The sequence below is a fragment of the Hemiscyllium ocellatum genome, chromosome 13 (genome assembly GCF_020745735.1).
Source record: "Hemiscyllium ocellatum isolate sHemOce1 chromosome 13, sHemOce1.pat.X.cur, whole genome shotgun sequence".
In the NCBI taxonomy this organism is placed as follows: domain Eukaryota; kingdom Metazoa; phylum Chordata; class Chondrichthyes; order Orectolobiformes; family Hemiscylliidae; genus Hemiscyllium; species Hemiscyllium ocellatum.
The window spans coordinates 22,595,701-22,613,588 of record NC_083413.1 but is presented as its reverse complement, the minus strand read 5'-3'; the positions used below and the strand labels follow the sequence as shown (position 1 = coordinate 22,613,588).

Here is a 17,888-nt window from a genome sequence, read left to right as displayed (position 1 = left end):
GCCAGACTTCATTTTCCATCTCTGGTTGTACAGCCATGTAGATGGCAGCTTTGTCCTAGATTCCAGAGACCCAAGTACAAAATGAAGGCTCACACTCCAATGCTGTATTCTGTGGGTGCTGCTGAATCAGAGATGCAGTCTGTCAGAATTAAATCAAGACATTTTCTGCCCTGAGACAGACACCAAAGATGTTGCGGGTATTGTTTAGAAGAGGAGCCTGGGAATTCGCCTTAGTGTCTCGAGTCATTCAACATTTACCATAAGACAGAGCAGGTTATGCCACATGGATGCTTGTGGGATTTTACTTTGGCTATCATGTTTCTCCACATTATAACAGTGAATGCGCTTCAAAAGCGCTTCACAGGCAGTATATCTCCTGAAATGATGAAAGGTTTTAAACTCAATGCAAATCTTCTCCCAGAGTCAAACAGTCACCCAGCATGGAAACAGACCCTTCAGTCCAACCAGTCCACATCAATCATAATCCCAAGCTAAACTAGCCCCATCTGCCTACTGATAAATTTTGCACCCTTCCATTAGAGCTGTGCCTTCATTGGCCAGCATCTCATTTTCACCAGTTTGGATGGAATTTTGTATAGGGAAGGAGGTGGTGGCAAGGTCGCAATATCATTGGACTAATAATCCACGGTAATGCTCTGGGGGACAAAGGTTTAAATTGCACCATGGCAGATGGTGGAAATTAAATTCCAGCAATTTTTTTCAAATCTGGATTTAAAAGTGTCAGTCATGTGACTGTGACAATGGTCAATTGTAAAGATCCTTCTGATTAAATAATGTCTTTTAAGTAGGAGTACCTGCCATCCTTACCTGGTCTGGCCTACATGGGCCTCTCGACCCACAGCAATGTGGTTGACTCTGAATTGCAGCTCTAGTGAGGCTTACAGGGATGGGAAACAAATGCTGAACTTCCTAGTGGCACCTTCATTCCATGGAAGAATGAAGAAAAGGCAGCCAGTCTTCCAGCCTCAACTTGAAATTAGTTACATAGAGAAAATAAGTGTTCCCTGATCATTAAAGGCTTTATTTCTCTTGGTGTTCTCTGTCTTATTAACACTAATATATTGACCATAATTCAAAGTAATCAGCTCTTTGGAGAGTCCAGAGGTGCTATATAAATGTGAGTTTCTTTTTCATCATAACATGTAATCTTCTATTTAGTTAGAATTCTTTCCTGAACTATCCTGCTCTTTTCATCATGTTTTATTTTACCCAGTGGTGCCCTTATTAACAAAACAAACCCTTTGCTGTAGCCCTTTAAAGTTTCTTCCATCTGTTGAAGTCCAACTTACTCAACAACTCCAGATTTGATTTACCGCCTTCCAGGGTAAGGTTCTATTTATTTGAAGAAAGTGGGAAAGTGATGCCCTCCCTCAGTGCTTATCTTTTAAATAGAAAACAAAGAAATTGCAAATGATTATGTTTACCTTGCTCCCAGAGAGAGTCAAACTTCAGCTATACGTCTTTGCTATTTGGAAGGATTTCATGTGCCTCACCGCTAATGGATAAAGTTTATGAAATCATTTAGAGACAGAGGGTCTGGGGCCAGGAATTGAGATTCTGATGATAACCAAATAAACTCTTCTCCTCTCAATCATTCTTACATTTATTGTTACTAAACTGCGCCGCTAATTGGGAAAATCCTTACCAAGGCTCCCTCCGGCCCAAACATCTCCAGGAAGTTCCCGATGAATTCTCTTGACTTCTCCTCCCATTTCTGAATCAGATCAATGCTTTTCTCCTCAACCTTCTGAACAAACTCCTTCGACTTCTCCTCCACATCTTTAACTTTCTGCTTCACTTTGTCAACTCTTTCTTGCAAGTTGTATTTCTTTTCCTGGAAAGCAGAGAACATGAAAGGAAGTCAGAAAGCAACAGCATAACAGAAAGTGAGCAGGAGCATGAGAGGAAATGTGGAGCAGGTGGAGTGAGACAGGCAGAGAGAGCGAGCGAGACAGACAGACAGATAGACAGAGGGGGGGGGAGAGAGAGAGAGAGTGCATATGCGAGAGAGAGAGACAGAGAGAGAGAGAGAGAGCGCGAGACAGACAGAGACAGAGAGAGTGTGACAGTGGGGGGGGAAAGAGAGAGAGAGAGAGAGAGCACAACAGACAGACGGACAGTCGGGGAGAGAGAGAGGGGGGGGGGAAGAGAGAGAGAGAGAGAGAGAGAGAGGGGAAGAGAGAGAAAGAGAGAGAGAGAGCAACAGACAGACGGACAGTCAGAGAGAGAGAGACACACAGACTGAGAGAGATGGGGGAAGAGAGAGAGAGAGAGAGAGAGAGAGAGAGAGAGAGAGAGAGAGAGAGAAAACACGAGTGCGTGACAGCACACAGCAAGGAAGAGAGTACACTAGATTGTGGAAGAGCAGCCTTTTAGTCATGCATTCCGATCATAACTCAGTGCATACCAATAAAAGTTTTTAGTTCCCCAGTATTTTCTTTGCCAATTATCTTAAGTCTGCTTACTGACCCTTCCCACCAGGGGAAGTTTCTCCTTAAATACTCCATTAAATTCTTGTCTTTGCCCTCATTGTGACTGAGGCTCCTCCTCGTAACTGTTTCACTGGAGCAGTGTTGTGAAGAAGGTGATGGTGGAGTAGCAGGGCTGCGTGCAGGCTCGTGCCCAGGGCTCAGCTGCTCCCATGCACTGTTTCTTTTCTTTGTACTTCATTTTTCCTCTTTTGCTTATTTCTTATTTGGAGCCTTTTGTGGTGGATTAGCAGGCGAAATCAGTGTGGCAGCTACAGAGGGCCATGTTTTGGAGTGGAGGCAGTCAGAGATGGTGGGACCAGCGACAGGGACAACCCCCCACCCCTCTCCCGGTGATTGGGCCTGGCGGTGGCAGGGACGCCCTCCAGGTGATTGGGCCTGGCGGTGGCAGGGACGCCCTCCCGGTGATTGGGCCTGGCGGTGGCAGGGACGCCCTCCCGGTGATTGGGCCTGGCGGTGGCAAAGGTGCCCTCCTGGCGATTTAGGGCTGGCAGTGGCAGTGGCAGCGGTAGCGGCAGCAAGGCTCCTCCAGTGATCAGAGGAAGCAATGAATGTTTCAAAATGGCGGCACCTGCGAGGCAACATCACGGAAGAGGGTCGTCACTGTGGGACGTATGGCGAGACAATGGCGGCACCTAGCCCATGAGTGGAGCCAGGGACTCCTGGTTGCAGTCGGTCTGGAATGAGGTCTTCTGGTGTTGGCAAGGCCCTGGCTGCAATGGTAGCAATGTGATGAGCCTGGAACTGGAATTCCTGACGTTATTGAGCCAACAATTGAGCTGGGGATTCCTGGTGGTGGAGTCAATGTGGGTTTCAGCACAAGACCTGGCATCGGTATCGGTGGCAGCATTGGCACAGCATGCCCAGCCATGAAGAGGTGGTGCCTATAGAGTGGCAACTGCTCCATTGGTGGGACCAGTGCAGGCAGTGGTAAGGCTATTGGGGTGAGGGGGGCATGGGGCAGAGGGGGGGTGCAGTGCACGTGTCTTTCACTGACTCAGGTGGTTCTTTACAGCCAAAGCTTGATGATTAAAAAGCTTACTGCCAATGCCAGAAGTGAGCATGGAACATGGGAATGAATCTCTGAGCCTGAATTCCCTTCTCCGGGAATGACTACTCACATTTATAAAGCTGACATTAAGCTCCTTGGCAGTGTAACCACGCTGCAGATTTCTGCGCACGTATACGTCATAATCCCGCACAATTCTGGTAATGATATCTGATGTGGAGATTCCTTCTGTTCTTTGAGTTGGGGCAAACATACCTGTAGGTCACACAGAGTAGAATGTTTAGGAGATCATTCAACCTTGAAATATTCCCTGGTACCGGTTGAAAAACACCGTTCAACACTTCAAACAACCCCTGAAGTCCTTTATGGCTAAGTGCATTTATTAGATGGAGAACACAAAGCAGCCTATTTTCACACAGCAAGCTCCCACAAACATCATGGTGACATCAGATAATCTGTTTTGCTGCATTGGACAGAGATAATTCCCCTGCTCTTTAAATGACATTGTTAAATCGCATACTTCACATTGACATGACAGGGCAGACTGGGCCTTGATTTAACATTTTATCAAAAAAGTCTGACATTTGCTGAAAAATCAGTCTGGTTTATGAACTCCATTCTCTGAAATGTATCACGAAGCCATGACCTTCTGATTCAGAGGTAAGATGATATCCACTGAGCCACAGCTGACAACAGTCAAATATTCAACTGCTTGAGTATCTGTACAATTGTGAGACTCGAACATTGCTGAAAACTGGGCCAAGTCGTCAAAGGCTTTTGTCTTACACTCATCAAGGCGAATTTCGAACAAATAATCACAGCAACTTATAGTGCAGAAGAAGAGAGGTGCTGACTAGCTAGCAAACCAAATCTGACTGGCTGAGACATACATAGACCTGCAGGAATACAGCCACTGTAAACAAAAGGAACATTTTCAATCCTGTGCCTTCTTTAGTAAAGCTTCGAGATTGGACAGCTGGCACTGCCCCATGGCAATGTCTTATCCAACAGTCAACATGCCAACCAATCAATAACCATTGCCCCTTCCTACAAACTGCTGCTGTTTGAAATTTAGCATTTCTGTGTTTGTCCTGACGTACTAAAGATGAACAACTTAGACAACTTCAACAAGATTCAAGTTCCTAACTATCAAGTAACTGGCCCTCTCTTTTTGATTGCTCTTGCATGAGTCATGTGCACAATGGTTAGCTCAGCAACGATGAGGTAGTTGGAAATGGCAATCCCGCTTACTCAGTACAGTGTTACCAGTGGAGGCAAGAAAACGTGAACCAAATTCCAGAAAGAGTCAGACAACAAACAGATTCAGATATAGCAATTAAAATGGATCAAATGAACACTGTGGTTTGATGGCATGGTCAGACAGAAAGCATTTTGCTGTCTATGGTGTTATGTTACTGTAGGATATATGCACAATAAGAAAAATAATCAACAGTACAGAGGGCAGTATAGATTTTTAAAAATTCATTCATGGAATGTGGGCGTTGCTGACCAGCCCTAATTGTTCAAAAGATAGTTAAATGGCAGCCACATTGCTGTGGCTCTGGACTCGCACATAGGTCAGACCAGTAAGGATGGCAGATTGCCTTCCCTAAGAAGAACATTAATGAACCAGATGGGTTTTTCTGACAACTGATAATGGCTATTAGACTCTTAATTCCAGATTTTTATTGGAATCCACCATCTGCCATAGTGGAGACATGAACTCAGGTCCCCAAAACATTACCTAGATCTCTGGATAAATAGTACAGCAATAATACCACTCGGCCACCACCTTCTCATTTGGCCATTGTGACTGCACTGGCTCTCTGAGTGAGTACTGATTTTATGCCATTAAAATATATTTCAAGCAACGTTTTAAGGCTATGTTTTTGCTCTGCATTAATTTCTCCCTGGCCATCCGAACAAATCACCATAGTGGACAGCTTGAACTAAGATTTGGTACTGAGAAATATTTACCCTGTATCTTGCTATGCTGACCATGGAATGCTTGAAACAAATTCCAAAATTCCAATTAAAGGTCTATCATACTTACCTTACGTGTAATAAAGATCGCAGTAAACCAGCAGAAGCCTAACCTTAGTTCTAAAGGTCAAGATGTGGAATTTATTAGGTTAGAGATAAGAAACAGCAAAGGTAAGATGTTACTGGTGGGAGTAGTCATAGGTATCCAAACAGTAAATCAACTCGGGAACAGAAAATAAAAACAGTGGCTTGTGAGAAAGGTCCAGAAATATCTTTGGGAATTTTCTTTTCCAATCTACAAATAGATTGGTTGAATCAGATTGGCAAAATTAGGTGGAAGTTGAACTCATAGGTCAGAAAATTGAACACTGTCAAAACAAAATCAAAAGAGTGACTAATAGAGGAGAATTAAAGTACAAGAGAAAGCTTCTAAGTAACACGAAAAGAGATAGGAAGAATTTTCAGGACAATTACATAGAACAATTCATTCTATAGCCAGGGAACAGGCTACTCTTGACCTAGTAATATGCAATGAAATAGGATTAATTTAAGACTTTTTAGCAATGGCATGTCTGGGTCATAGTGACCATAACAATTTCAGATTCAATTTGAGGATGAGAAAATTGAGTCCAGAGCATTTCAAATTTAAATTTAAGTAATTGAGAGTATAAAGATAAAGCTGACTGAAGTGAACTAGAAAATTAGGTTAAGGATAGGTCAGAAAAGATGCAGTCGCAGACATTTATAGATATTTCATACACAGCAAACATACCTTCCAGTGAGAAAGACTCAAGGAAAAAGATGAACCACCCATTACCATCTATGGAAGTTAAATACAGGAACAAATTAAAAGGAAAAGTGTAAAATTCAATGAAAATTAGTGGCAGGTTAGAGAAATGGACAGCACATAAAAAAAGTCAAAGAATGACTTAAAAAAAAACTGCGGAGAAGTTGGGTTCAAGAGAAAGCTAGCAAGTAACAAAAATATATATTAAGGAGTTTCTACAGCTTGTTAAAAAGGCAAGAACAAACTCAAGAGAGCATTCATCCTGCAGAATGTGCCTGGAAATTAATAATGGGAAATATGAAAAGAGTAGGTGCATTGAACAGATATAATAACACAAAAAAATCATTTCCCCACTGTAACATTAATGTACAGGATAATACCTTGAATCAAATGTTGGTCTGTGAAGAGCAAGGGTCGACTTTTACATATATGAAAATTCCAGATATTTTGGCCAAAAAGAGAGGGTCAACTTTTAAATAACAGATTAATATTTGATCCAAGGTATTATCCTGAACATTAACGTTACAGTGGGGAAATGATTTTTTTGTGTTATTATGTGTTTTGATGTACAATTTATACCAATTTGCTGCAAAAGTTTAGGATTCAGGTGGCAAACTCCCTTTGGGTACAGCCCAGCTGAGCTCAGTTCCCCTGTAGCACTCAAGGAATATAATCATACTACGGTAATTCGGTGTGTTTTTTTTTCCTTTATTTGTTTACAGATTAAATGGACTTCTGCTAGTAATGCTGTATTGTGGACTGTAGCGTCAATTTCAGCCCCTCAATAGCAGTATCCTTTTAATAGTCAACCCCATAAAAAAAGCCTACAAAATTTGACTTTTACATGAGTATATATAGTATATCAATGATTTGGATAAAGGAACCAAATGTACAGTTGCTACACGTGCTGATGTGACAAAGATAAATTGGAAAATAATTTTTGACGAGAATACAAGGAGATTGCAAAGCCATACATATAGGTTGAGTGAGTTGGCAAAAGTTTGGCAGATTCATTATAATGTAGGACTTATCCATTTTGGTAGCTATGAATGAAAAGGAGCATATTATTTAAATGGAGAGAGGTTTCAGAACTCTGTGGGACATAGGAATCCAGGTTTCCTGGTACATGAATCTCAACAAGTGCTTATGTCAGTGCAGCAAGTAATTAGGAAGACAGCTGCAATGTTACTGTTCATTGCAGGGAGAATGGAATGCAGTACATGAGGAACATATTCACTTCAGAAGAATGAGGAGGGATCTCAAAAGAAACCTATAAAATTTTAAGAGGATGAGACACCATGTTCACAATGACCGGGGAGTGCAGAACCAGGGGTCAGAGTCTAAGGAAACGAAGTAGGTCAAATAAGGCTGAGACAAGAGAGATATCTTCACCTAGAAAGTGGTGAGTCTGTGAAATTTTCTGCCATGAGTCCTTAAGGCCAAAAAATTGAATGTTTTCAAGAAGGAGTTGGATATAGTTCTTGAGGCTAACGGAATCAAAGGGTATGAAAGAAAGCAGGAAGACTGATGGGAGTTGAATGATCCACCATGATTGCAGTGAATGTCGAAGCAAACTCAAAGGGCTGAATGGCCTACTCTGGCTCTAATGTTTTATGTTTCTGAAATTATGGAAGTTTGGCTCTTGCTGCACAAGGCAACGACACCACCTTGGGAATAGCGTACAGTCTCCTTATTTCAGAAAGAATACAATTGCATTAGTAGTGCAGAGAAGGTTCACTTAAGCCATCCTGGGATGGGGGAGTTGTCTGATGAGGAAAGGGTGGACGGGATAGGCATTATCAGTTGGAGATTAGACAAAATGAAAAGCAATCTAATTAAACATTAATAACTTGGAGAAAATTGACATGGTAGATACTGAAATGTTTTCTCTTGCGGGCAAGATTAGAACTAGGGAATGCATCTTAAGAACAAGGGAACCCCATTTAATACAGAGGTGAAGCCATTTTTTCCTCAACATCAGTTGTCACGTTATGAAATTGGCTTGCCCAGAGAACAGTTTAGGAAGGTTCTTCGGATATTTTCAAATGTAGATTATACAAATTTCTGTCTGACAAGGGAGTGAAAAGATACAAGGGACAGACACGAAAATAGAAGTCACAGTGAGAGCAGCCTGACATTATCAAATAGCAGAGCAGGTTCTAGGGGCCAAATGCTCTCCGAATACACCTCATACGTATGTTCATAAACCAGGAGAGTAGAGACTACACTCAAATCAATCTTTTTTTTAATCAAATGGTATAGTATGCTCAAGGGGTCAAATGGCCTATTACAAGTCCTAATATCCTGAACATGGAGACCCACCTATCTTCAAACCAACAGGAAAAGAGCAGTCATTTTATTGGAAGTTTTCTACAGACCCCCCCCCCTCAATAACCACAGAGACAGAGAGGAGCAGATTGGGAGGAAGAATTTGGCAAAGTGCAGAAGTAACAAGGTTGCTGTTATGGGTGACTTTAACTTCCCTAATATTGATTGGAGCCTCCTTATTAAAATAGTTTGGATGGAGCAATTTTTGTCTGTGTGTCCAGGAAGGATTCCTGACACAATATGTAGATTGGCCAACTAGAGGGGAGGCCATATTGGATATGGTGCTTGGCAATGAACCAGGCCAGGTCTCAGAACTCTCAGTGGGAGAGCATTTCAGTGACAGTGATCACAACTCTCTGACCTTTACTATACTCATGGAAAGAAATAGAAACAGACGGTAGGGGAAGTGAGTTTTGAGAAGATTTGTAGCTCAGGTTGAAGTTTTGATGTAGGCTTACTCGCTGAGCTGAAAGGTTCATTTCCAGACATTTCATTACCTTACTAGGTAACACCTTCAGTGGACCACATGCAAAGCAATTCTGAAAATTGCTGCTTTCTATTTATATGTTTGGGATTTCTTTGGGTTGGTGATGTCATTTCCTGTGGTGATGCTGTGGTGAAGTCACTTCCTGTTCCTTTTCTCAGGGGGTGGTAAATGGGGTCTAACTCGATGTGTTTGTTGATAGAGATCCGGTTGGAATGCCATGCTTCTAGAATTATCATGCATGTTTTTATTTGGCTTGTCCTAGTCGAAGTGGTTTCCTTCCTCATCCGTATTTGAGGATATACGTGAGAGAGGGTCATGTCGTTTTGTGGTTAGTTGGTGTTCATGTATCCTGATGGCTAGTTTTCTGCCTGTTTGTCACAGTGCTTGCCTGGTATTTTGTAAATGGCATTAGTTTTGCTCATTGTCTGTATCGAGTTTTTCAAGTTCATTAGCTGCTGTTTTTGTGTGTTGGTGGATTTGTGCGCTACCGTGATGGTAAGGCGTCTGAGTAGTCTGGCAGTCATTTCCGAGATGTCTTTGATGTAGGGGAGAGTGGCTAGGGTTTCTGGACGTGTTTTGTCTGCTTGTTTGGGTTTGTATTGAGAAAGAATGGTACCCAATGAACACAGTTTCAGCAACAAAAGGTCGGGGAAGTATTTAATTAGGGGAGGGGGAATGACAATGCTGTTTGGCAGGAACTGGGATGCCTAAATTGGGAATTGATGTTCTGAGGAATATGCATGACAGAAATGTGGAGATTGTTTAGGGAGCACTTGCTGATAGTGCTGGATTGGTTTGTCCCACTGAGGCAAGGAAGGGATTGTAGGGAGAAGGAACCTTGGGTGACAAGGGATGTGGAACATCTAGTCAAGAGGAAGAAAGAAGTTTAATTAAGGTTGAGGAAGCAAGGATCATACAGGGCTCTAGAAGGCTCGAAACGTCAAAAATATCCCACCTCCATCGCCCCTCCCCCAAGTCCCTCCTCCCTACCTTTTATCTTAGCCTGCTTGGCACACTCTCCTCATTCCTGATGAAGGGCTTATGCTCGAAACGTCAAAAACTGCTCCCAGGAGGACCAGTTCCAACACCGCACAACCCAGATGGCCTCCTTCTTCAAGGACCGCAGATTCCCCCCAGACGTGATCGACGATGCCCTCCACCGCATCTCCTCCACTTCCCGCTCCTCCGCCCTTGAGCCCCGCTCCTCCAACCGCCACCAAGACAGAACCCCACTGGTTCTCACCTACCACCCCACCAACCTCCGCATACAACGTATCATCCGCTGTCATTTCCGCCACCTCCAAACGGACCCCACCACCAAGGATATATTTCCCTCCCCTCCCCTATCAGCGTTCCGCAAGGACCAATCCCTTCGTGACTCCCTCGTCAGATCCACACCCCCCACCAACCCAACCTCCACCCCTGGCACCTTCCCCTGCATCCGCAGGAAATGTAAAACTTGCGCCCACACCTCCACACTCACTTCCCTCCAAGGCCCCAAGGGATCCTTCCATATCCGCCACAAGTTCACCTGTACCTCCACACACATCATCTATTGCATCCGCTGCACCCGATGTGGCCTCCTCTATATTGGGGAGACAGGCCGCTTACTTGCGGAACGCTTCAGAGAACACCTCCGGGCCGCCCGGACCAACCAACCCAATCACCCCGTGGCTCAACACTTTAACTCTCCCTCCCACTCCACCGAGGACATGCAGGTCCTTGGACTCCTCCACCGGCAGAACATAACAACGCGACGGCTGGAGGAGGAGCGCCTCATCTTCCGCCTGGGAACCCTCCAACCACAAGGTATGAATTCAGATTTCTCCAGTTTCCTAATTTCCCCTCCCCCCACCTTGTCTCAGTCGGTTCCCTCAACTCAGCACCGCCCTCCTAACCTGCAATCCTCTTCCTGACCTCTCCGCTCCCACCCCACTCCGGCCTATCACCCTCACCTTGACCTCCTTCCACCTATCCCACCTCCATCGCCCCTCCCCCAAGTCCCTCCTCCCTACCTTTTATCTTAGCCTGCTTGGCACACTCTCCTCATTCCTGATGAAGGGCTTATGCTCGAAACGTCACCTGCTGTGCTTTGACCAGCAACACATTTGCAGCTGTGATCTCCAGCATCTGCAGACCTCACTTTTTACTCTAGAAGGTTACAAGCCAGCCAGGAAGGAACTGAAGAATGGAATTAGGAGAGCTAGAAGGGGGCACGAAACAGCTTTAGCGTGCAGGATTAAGGAAAACCCTAAGGTGTTCTACACTTTTGTAAAGAACAAGAGGATGTCCAGACTGGAGGATAGGACTGATCAGGGATAGTGGGGAGGACCTTGTGCCTGGAGTCGGAGGAGGTAGGGGATGTCCTTAATGAGTACTTTGCTTCAGTATTCATGACTGAGAGGGACCTTGTCGTTTGTGAGGACAGTATGAATCAGGCTGATACGCTCAAATACTTTGATGTTAAGAAGAAGAATATGCTGAAAATCTTTTAAAAAGGATACATAAGTCCCTTGGACCAGACATGATATATCCAAGGTGCAAGGGAAGAGATTGCTGAGCCTTTGCCAATGATCTTTGCGTCCTCTGGAGTGGTTCCAGGTGATTGAAGGGTGGCAAATGTTATTCCCTTGGGGAAAAATTGAGGATTGCAGATGCTGGAGATCAGAGCTGAAAATGTGTTGCTGGAAAAGCAGCAGGTCAGGCAGCATCCAAGGAACAGGAGATTCGACGTTTCGGGCATAAGCCTGAAGAATTCCTCAAGACAGGCTTATGCCCGAAACATCGACTGTCCTGTTCCTTGGATTCTGCCTGACCAGCTGCGCTTTTCCAGCAACACATTTTCAGCAATGTTATTCCCTTGTCAAGAAAGGGAATAGGGATAACCCTGGGAATTACAGACCAGTCAGTCCTAGATCTGTAGTGGGCAAATTATTGGAGAGGATTGGACAAGATGCAGATCTAGACTGATAAGTGATAGATAGAGTTCAGTCTGGAAAAGTGATTCATTCTGGAAGGTCAAATTTAAATGCAGAATACAGGGTTAAAGGCAGGATTCTTGGCAGTGTGGAGGAACAGAGGGATCTTGGGGTCCATGTTCAGAAATCCCTCAAAGTTGCCACACAAGTTGATAGGGTAAAGAAGGCATATGGTGTGCTGGCTTTCAGTAGCAGGGGGATTGAGTTTAAGAGTTGTGAGGTTATTCTGCAGGTCTATAGAGCCCTGGTTAGACCACACTTGGAATATTGTGTCCAGTTCTTGTCATAGGAAGGATGTGGAAGTTTACAGAGGGTGCAGAGGAGATTTGCCAGGATACTGCCTGGTCTGGAGGGCATGTGTTATGAAGAAAGATTGAGGGAGCAAAGTCTTCTCTCGCTGGTGAAGAAGGATGACAGGAGTCTTGATAGAAGTGTACAAGATGATGAGAGGCAGAGACAGAATAAATAGTCAGAGACATTTTCGCAGGGCAGAAATAGCTATCATGAGGGGGCATAATTTTAAGGTGATTGGAGGAAGTTTTAAGGGAGATGTCAGAAATAGGTTCCTCTGAGTGGTGGGGCATGGAATGCACTGCCAGCCGTAATAGTAGAGTCAGATACATTAGGGACATTTAAGTGGCTCTTGGGTAGCACATGAATGATAGTAAAATGAAGAGTATGTAGGTTAGTTTGATCTTAAAGGAGGATAAAAGGTCAGCACAACATTAAGGGCTGAAGGGCCTGGACTGTGCTGTACTGTTCTATGTTCTATATACATACCTGCGTCTTTAATGTGTTTGTAAACATCATCGCTTCCTGCGGAGGAATATGGGATGTCATCATGAGCCACAAAGTCTATCTACAATAGAAAAAAAATCTTTAAAAGTCTGATTTAAAAAATACATTTCAGAATTTCTTGTAGCATCTAATAGTTCCCACTCATGTACATGAGCATTTGCTACCCTTAGGGCCTTATTTTCTATTTTTTTTTGTCACATACTGTGTCAGCTTCTTTCATTACAACTTCCTACTTTAATATTCATCACTGCAACTATCTACATAGACCTGTCACATTGTAATTACACTAGAGTGCCACATCGCTAGTTTTGGCACTGACTCTGACAATGCAATACCTTAAGTTTTCACACTGGAATAGCAGCCAGTTCACATGCTCAATGAAATAAACACAACATGAGGAGTTGCCTTTATAAATCTCAGAGTAAAGTGGTTGAGAGTTTAATCCATGCAAAACTTGAGCATAGAAATCTAAGTCAAGACTACTGACAGTATGCTATCAGAAATGCTATATTTCAGATCAGTGTTAAACCAAGGCTCTGACTGTCCTCTGACATGAATGTGAAAATGCTATTGCACTAGTTTGAAAACTGAAGTCTTCATCAAAAAGGGAAACTCTCCATTGGTTAAAGTCATACCTAACACAATTAATGGTGCTGATGGCCACTGGAAGTCAATCGTTTCAATTCAAGAACATCCCTGCAAGAGATCTCCAAAGAACTGTGCTGGGCCTAACCATCACCACTGCTTCATTAAATAACTTCATCTCCACCATAAAGTCAGAAGAGGAGATGTTCATAGATGATAGCATAATTGTTAAGCACCACTTACTACATCTCAGCTACTGAATCAGTCAGCATTCAAATGTAGCAAGACCTAGACAACATTCAATCTTAGTCCAGTAGGTGACAAGTAGACAATAGGTGCAGGAGTAGATCATTCAGCCCTTCGAGCCTGCACCGCTACCTCATTGTCTTAATGGCATGAGTGTTATCACCTTTTGACATTCAACGGCATTACCATTATTGAATCTCCTGCTATCAAGATGTCTTATGAATCAATAATGAGGAGACAAGACTCCTTGGACAACATTTATTCAAAGGTAGAAGACAGAGGGTGGTGGTAGAGGATTGTTTTTCAGACTGGAGGCCTGTGACCAGTGGAGTGCCACAAGGATCGGTGCAGGGTCCTCTACTTTTTGTCATTTACATAAGTGATTTGGATGCGAGCATAAGAGGTACAGTTAGTAATTTTGCCGATGACACCAAAATTGAAGGTGTAGTGGACAGTGAAGAGGGTTACTGCAGATTACAGCAGGATCTGGACCAGATGGGCCAATGGGCTGAGAAGTGGCAGATGGAGTTTAATTCAGATAAATGCGAGGTGCCGCATTTTGGGAAAGCAAATCTTAACAGGACTTTATACACTTAATGGTAAGGTCCTAGGGAGTGTTGCTGAACAAAGAGACCTTGGAGTGCAGGTTCATAGCTCCTTGAGAGTGGAGTTGAGGTAGATAGGATAGTGAAGAAGGCATTTGGTATGCTTTCCTTTATTGGTCAGAGTATTGAGTACAGGAGTTGGGAGGTCATGTTGCGGCTGTACAGGACATTGTTTAGGCCACTGTTGGAATATTGCGTGCAGTTCTGGTCTCCTTATCGGAAAGATGTTGTGAAACTTGAAAGGGTTCAGAAAAGGTTTACAAGGATGATCTGAGCTACAGTGAGAGGCTGAACAGGCTGGGGCTATTTTCTCTGGAGCGTTGGAGGCTGAGGGGTGACCTTATAGAGGTTCAGAAAATTATGGGGGGCATGGATAGGATAAATAGACAAAGTCATTTCCCTGGGGTCAGGGAATCCAGAACTAGAGGGCATAGGTTTAGGGTGAAAGGGGAAAGATACAAGAGAGACCTATGGGGCAACTTTTTCACGCAGAGGGTGGTATGCATATGGAATGAGCTGCTAATGGAAGTGGTGGAGGCTGGTACAATTGCAACATTTGGATGGGTATATGAATAGGAAGGGTTTGGAGGGATATGGGCCGGGTGCTGGCAGGTGGGACTAGATTGGGTTGGGATACCTGGCTGGCATGGACGGGTTGGACCGAAGGGTCTGTTTCCATGCTGTACATCTCTATGACTGTATTCCTCAAGCATCATCATTACGAATACAGATCATCTGGTCATTATCACATTTCGGTTTTTAGCAACTAAGAGAACTGATTGCTTCGGTCCCTAAAACAGTGACCATACTCCAAACGTACTTCAAAACCTGTGAAGTGGTTTGGCATATCTAGAGTCATGAGGCGGCCTAGCAAAGTTGAAGTCAATGGAAATTGGGAAAACACTACTTTGGTTGAAGTCATACTAAGCAGAAGGGAAGAGGATTGTGTTCTTTGAATTAAGATTATTGAGCTCCAAAGACATTACTGCCAGGATAGCCATCTTCTGCAAGCTCATCCTTCCATCATAAGTTTCAAAGAGGAGTGTTTCAATGACGACAGCAGGATGTGAAGCATAATTTGAAACGTACATCCATATACAGCATTCAGGCATGGGCTGATAAATGGTGAATAATATCGCAAACATAGGTACTAAGCAGTAGTCATCTCCAAAAAGAGAAAGTCTAACCATCGCATCTTGACATTCAATTGCACCAGCATCACTAAAGCACACACAACCCCCCCCCCCTCCCCCCTCCCCATGCTGGAGTTTCCACAGACTAGAAACTGAATTGAACCAGCCGTACAGATAGTATGGCAACAAGAGTTGGTCAGAGGCTGGGAATATTGCAGTGAGTAACTCGCCTCCTGACTCCCTGAAGTTTTTCCAATATCTATGAGGCACACGCAGGACTGTGATGGAATTCTCCCCAATTGCCTGGATTGATGGAGTCGTAACAATGATCACGAAGCTTGACACAATCCAGGACAAAATAATTGACACCCCTACCATCACTGACGCACCATGACACCTACATGATGCACTATAGTTATTTACACAGTCTCGTACAACAGCTCTTTTCATACCTCTACCACCTAGAAACATATTGTTATTCCTTTAGTGGTGTTAGTTCAAATTCCTGAAACTTCCTTGCCAATGGTACTGCGGACCATAAGATTCAAGGAGGCAGGTCACCATCACCTTCTCAAAGACAATTACGGACAGGCAAGAAATGCTGGCCCAGCCATTGACACCCAAGCCAAATATATGGTCTGGAGTTACAAGTACTTCCCTGAAGGACATTGGTGAATCAAATGGGATCTAATGACAATAGATGATAGTTTCACAGTTGCAATGACTGAAATGGCTTCTAATCCCAGACTTGATTCATTGAATTTAAACTCCAGCAGCTGCTGTGGTTGGATTTGAACCCAATGCCTCAGGGCATTAGCGTGGGCCTCTGAACTACTAATCCAGTGACACTATCATCATGTCACCACCTCTTCACCCTGGCCACCCCTTCCACTTGCAGGGAACTGATAATGGACAGGTTAGATATTGATTTGCTTACACGTGCCAGCAGCATCCTCCAGTTGCAGTGTTCTGGACGAGATGAAACAGCTCATCATTGTTAGCAATAACTAGTCACTTTGATAAATTGCTGCTGAATTGTGCTTTAAGCCAGTTTGAACTTCCTGAGGCAGACAGCATTCCATCTGAATTAAAAATAAAGCTTACCCTGTGCATCTCCAGGAACTCAGCCGAAAGTGACCAGGGTGCGTTTCTTACAACCTCATCAACGTAGCGGCAATGCCTGACTGCATCATACCGCTCAGCCTCGTTCATTACCGTGAAGCCTTTGAACTGGTGGGTCAGGTCATCATTGCACACTGCAAAAGGTGAGAAGAAAACAAGGTTCAGTTAGGCTGCTTAAAACTTCGAGCTTGGTCTCAGCATGTTAACTCACCTGAACTCTGCTCGGAAATCTGCAATGCTTATTCCAGGTAAGGTATCAGAGGACGTTGGACCAGAAACCCAGAAACCACAAGTTCAAGTACCACTGTGGTATTAAATTAGTCAAATCCAAGTGTTGGCACTAGAAAGTTCAAGCAGTATCCTGAGACTGCAGCTTCTAATCCAACTTGCAATCCAGAACAGCCTAACTTTTCTCTCAATTCAGTTTCCAAAATCCAGCACCCTTGGGAAATAGGCCAGACCACATTTAGGATTTTTCCAAGATTTTAGATTACCCATAATGGGGCAGAGAGCCAAGGACCAAGGGAAATGCTGATCTTAAAGTGCAGCAATGGACTCAGGTTCTGGGTGCTCGTACAACTCTCACTGAGTGCATCCTCTGGCAACAACCCAAGAACAGTCTTTTTAATCCCATGCTTTCTCTGTTCTAGAAGGACAGCCAGTTCTCATATGATAAATTGCCCAATTTTCTGCCAACTTCTGCTTTGAGACAAATGGATTTGGTATAATGCTCCTACTGCATGGACAGTTTCATTGAGAATAAGTCTATTTCTAGTACAGCTTTCAAGTGTAAAGGCCACCCAGGCTTCCTTCACCCATTTTACATTGCCTCGAGTTTCCAGCGAGGCCATCAAAGCAGGTAACAATAACAGGATCATGAATACCTGAGATTCGTTTTAGAGATAATCAGAAGTGTTTTTTAATTAATTTTAAAAAATTTTCTCCTGGGATCTTTTTGCCAATTAACATTAAATGTTCGATATCTGATTACCGATCTCCTCCTGTCTGTGAAACCAGCTTCGACCCATCAACTCTACCAAAACCCTTCAGCTTCTAATGTTCCTAAGAGTGATGATAACCAACTACCTGTTCTGGACACCCCATGCAAATGTGATGGTCAAGAAGGCAAAGCAATGCATCTTCTTCCTTAGACAGCTCAGGAAATTCGGCATGTCCATAAGGGCCATCTCCAACTTTTACTGATGCACCACTGAAAGCATACCGGCCTGGTATGGCAAGTGTCCTGCCCAGGACCATAAGACACTACAGAAGGTTGTGTGCACAGCCCAGACCATCACCGAAGCTAACCTTCCTTCC

At 43.7% G+C, this 17,888-nt stretch overlaps 1 protein-coding gene across 2 annotated transcripts in view; it reads right to left on the bottom strand.

Moving 5' to 3' along the window:
* The window catches only part of LOC132821804 (choline-phosphate cytidylyltransferase A-like), a 49,297-nt gene that overhangs the window by 8,784 nt on the left and 22,625 nt on the right, over positions 1-17,888 (bottom strand). For both annotated transcript variants that reach the window (XM_060834614.1, XM_060834613.1), the window contains exons 5-8: positions 16,554-16,705; positions 12,863-12,941; positions 3,632-3,774; positions 1,667-1,855 (exon numbers count right to left, since the gene is read on the bottom strand). In XM_060834614.1, coding sequence (XP_060690597.1) covers positions 1,667-1,855; positions 3,632-3,774; positions 12,863-12,941; positions 16,554-16,705 — 563 coding nt within the window. The remainder of the gene's footprint in view (positions 1-1,666; positions 1,856-3,631; positions 3,775-12,862; positions 12,942-16,553; positions 16,706-17,888) is intronic.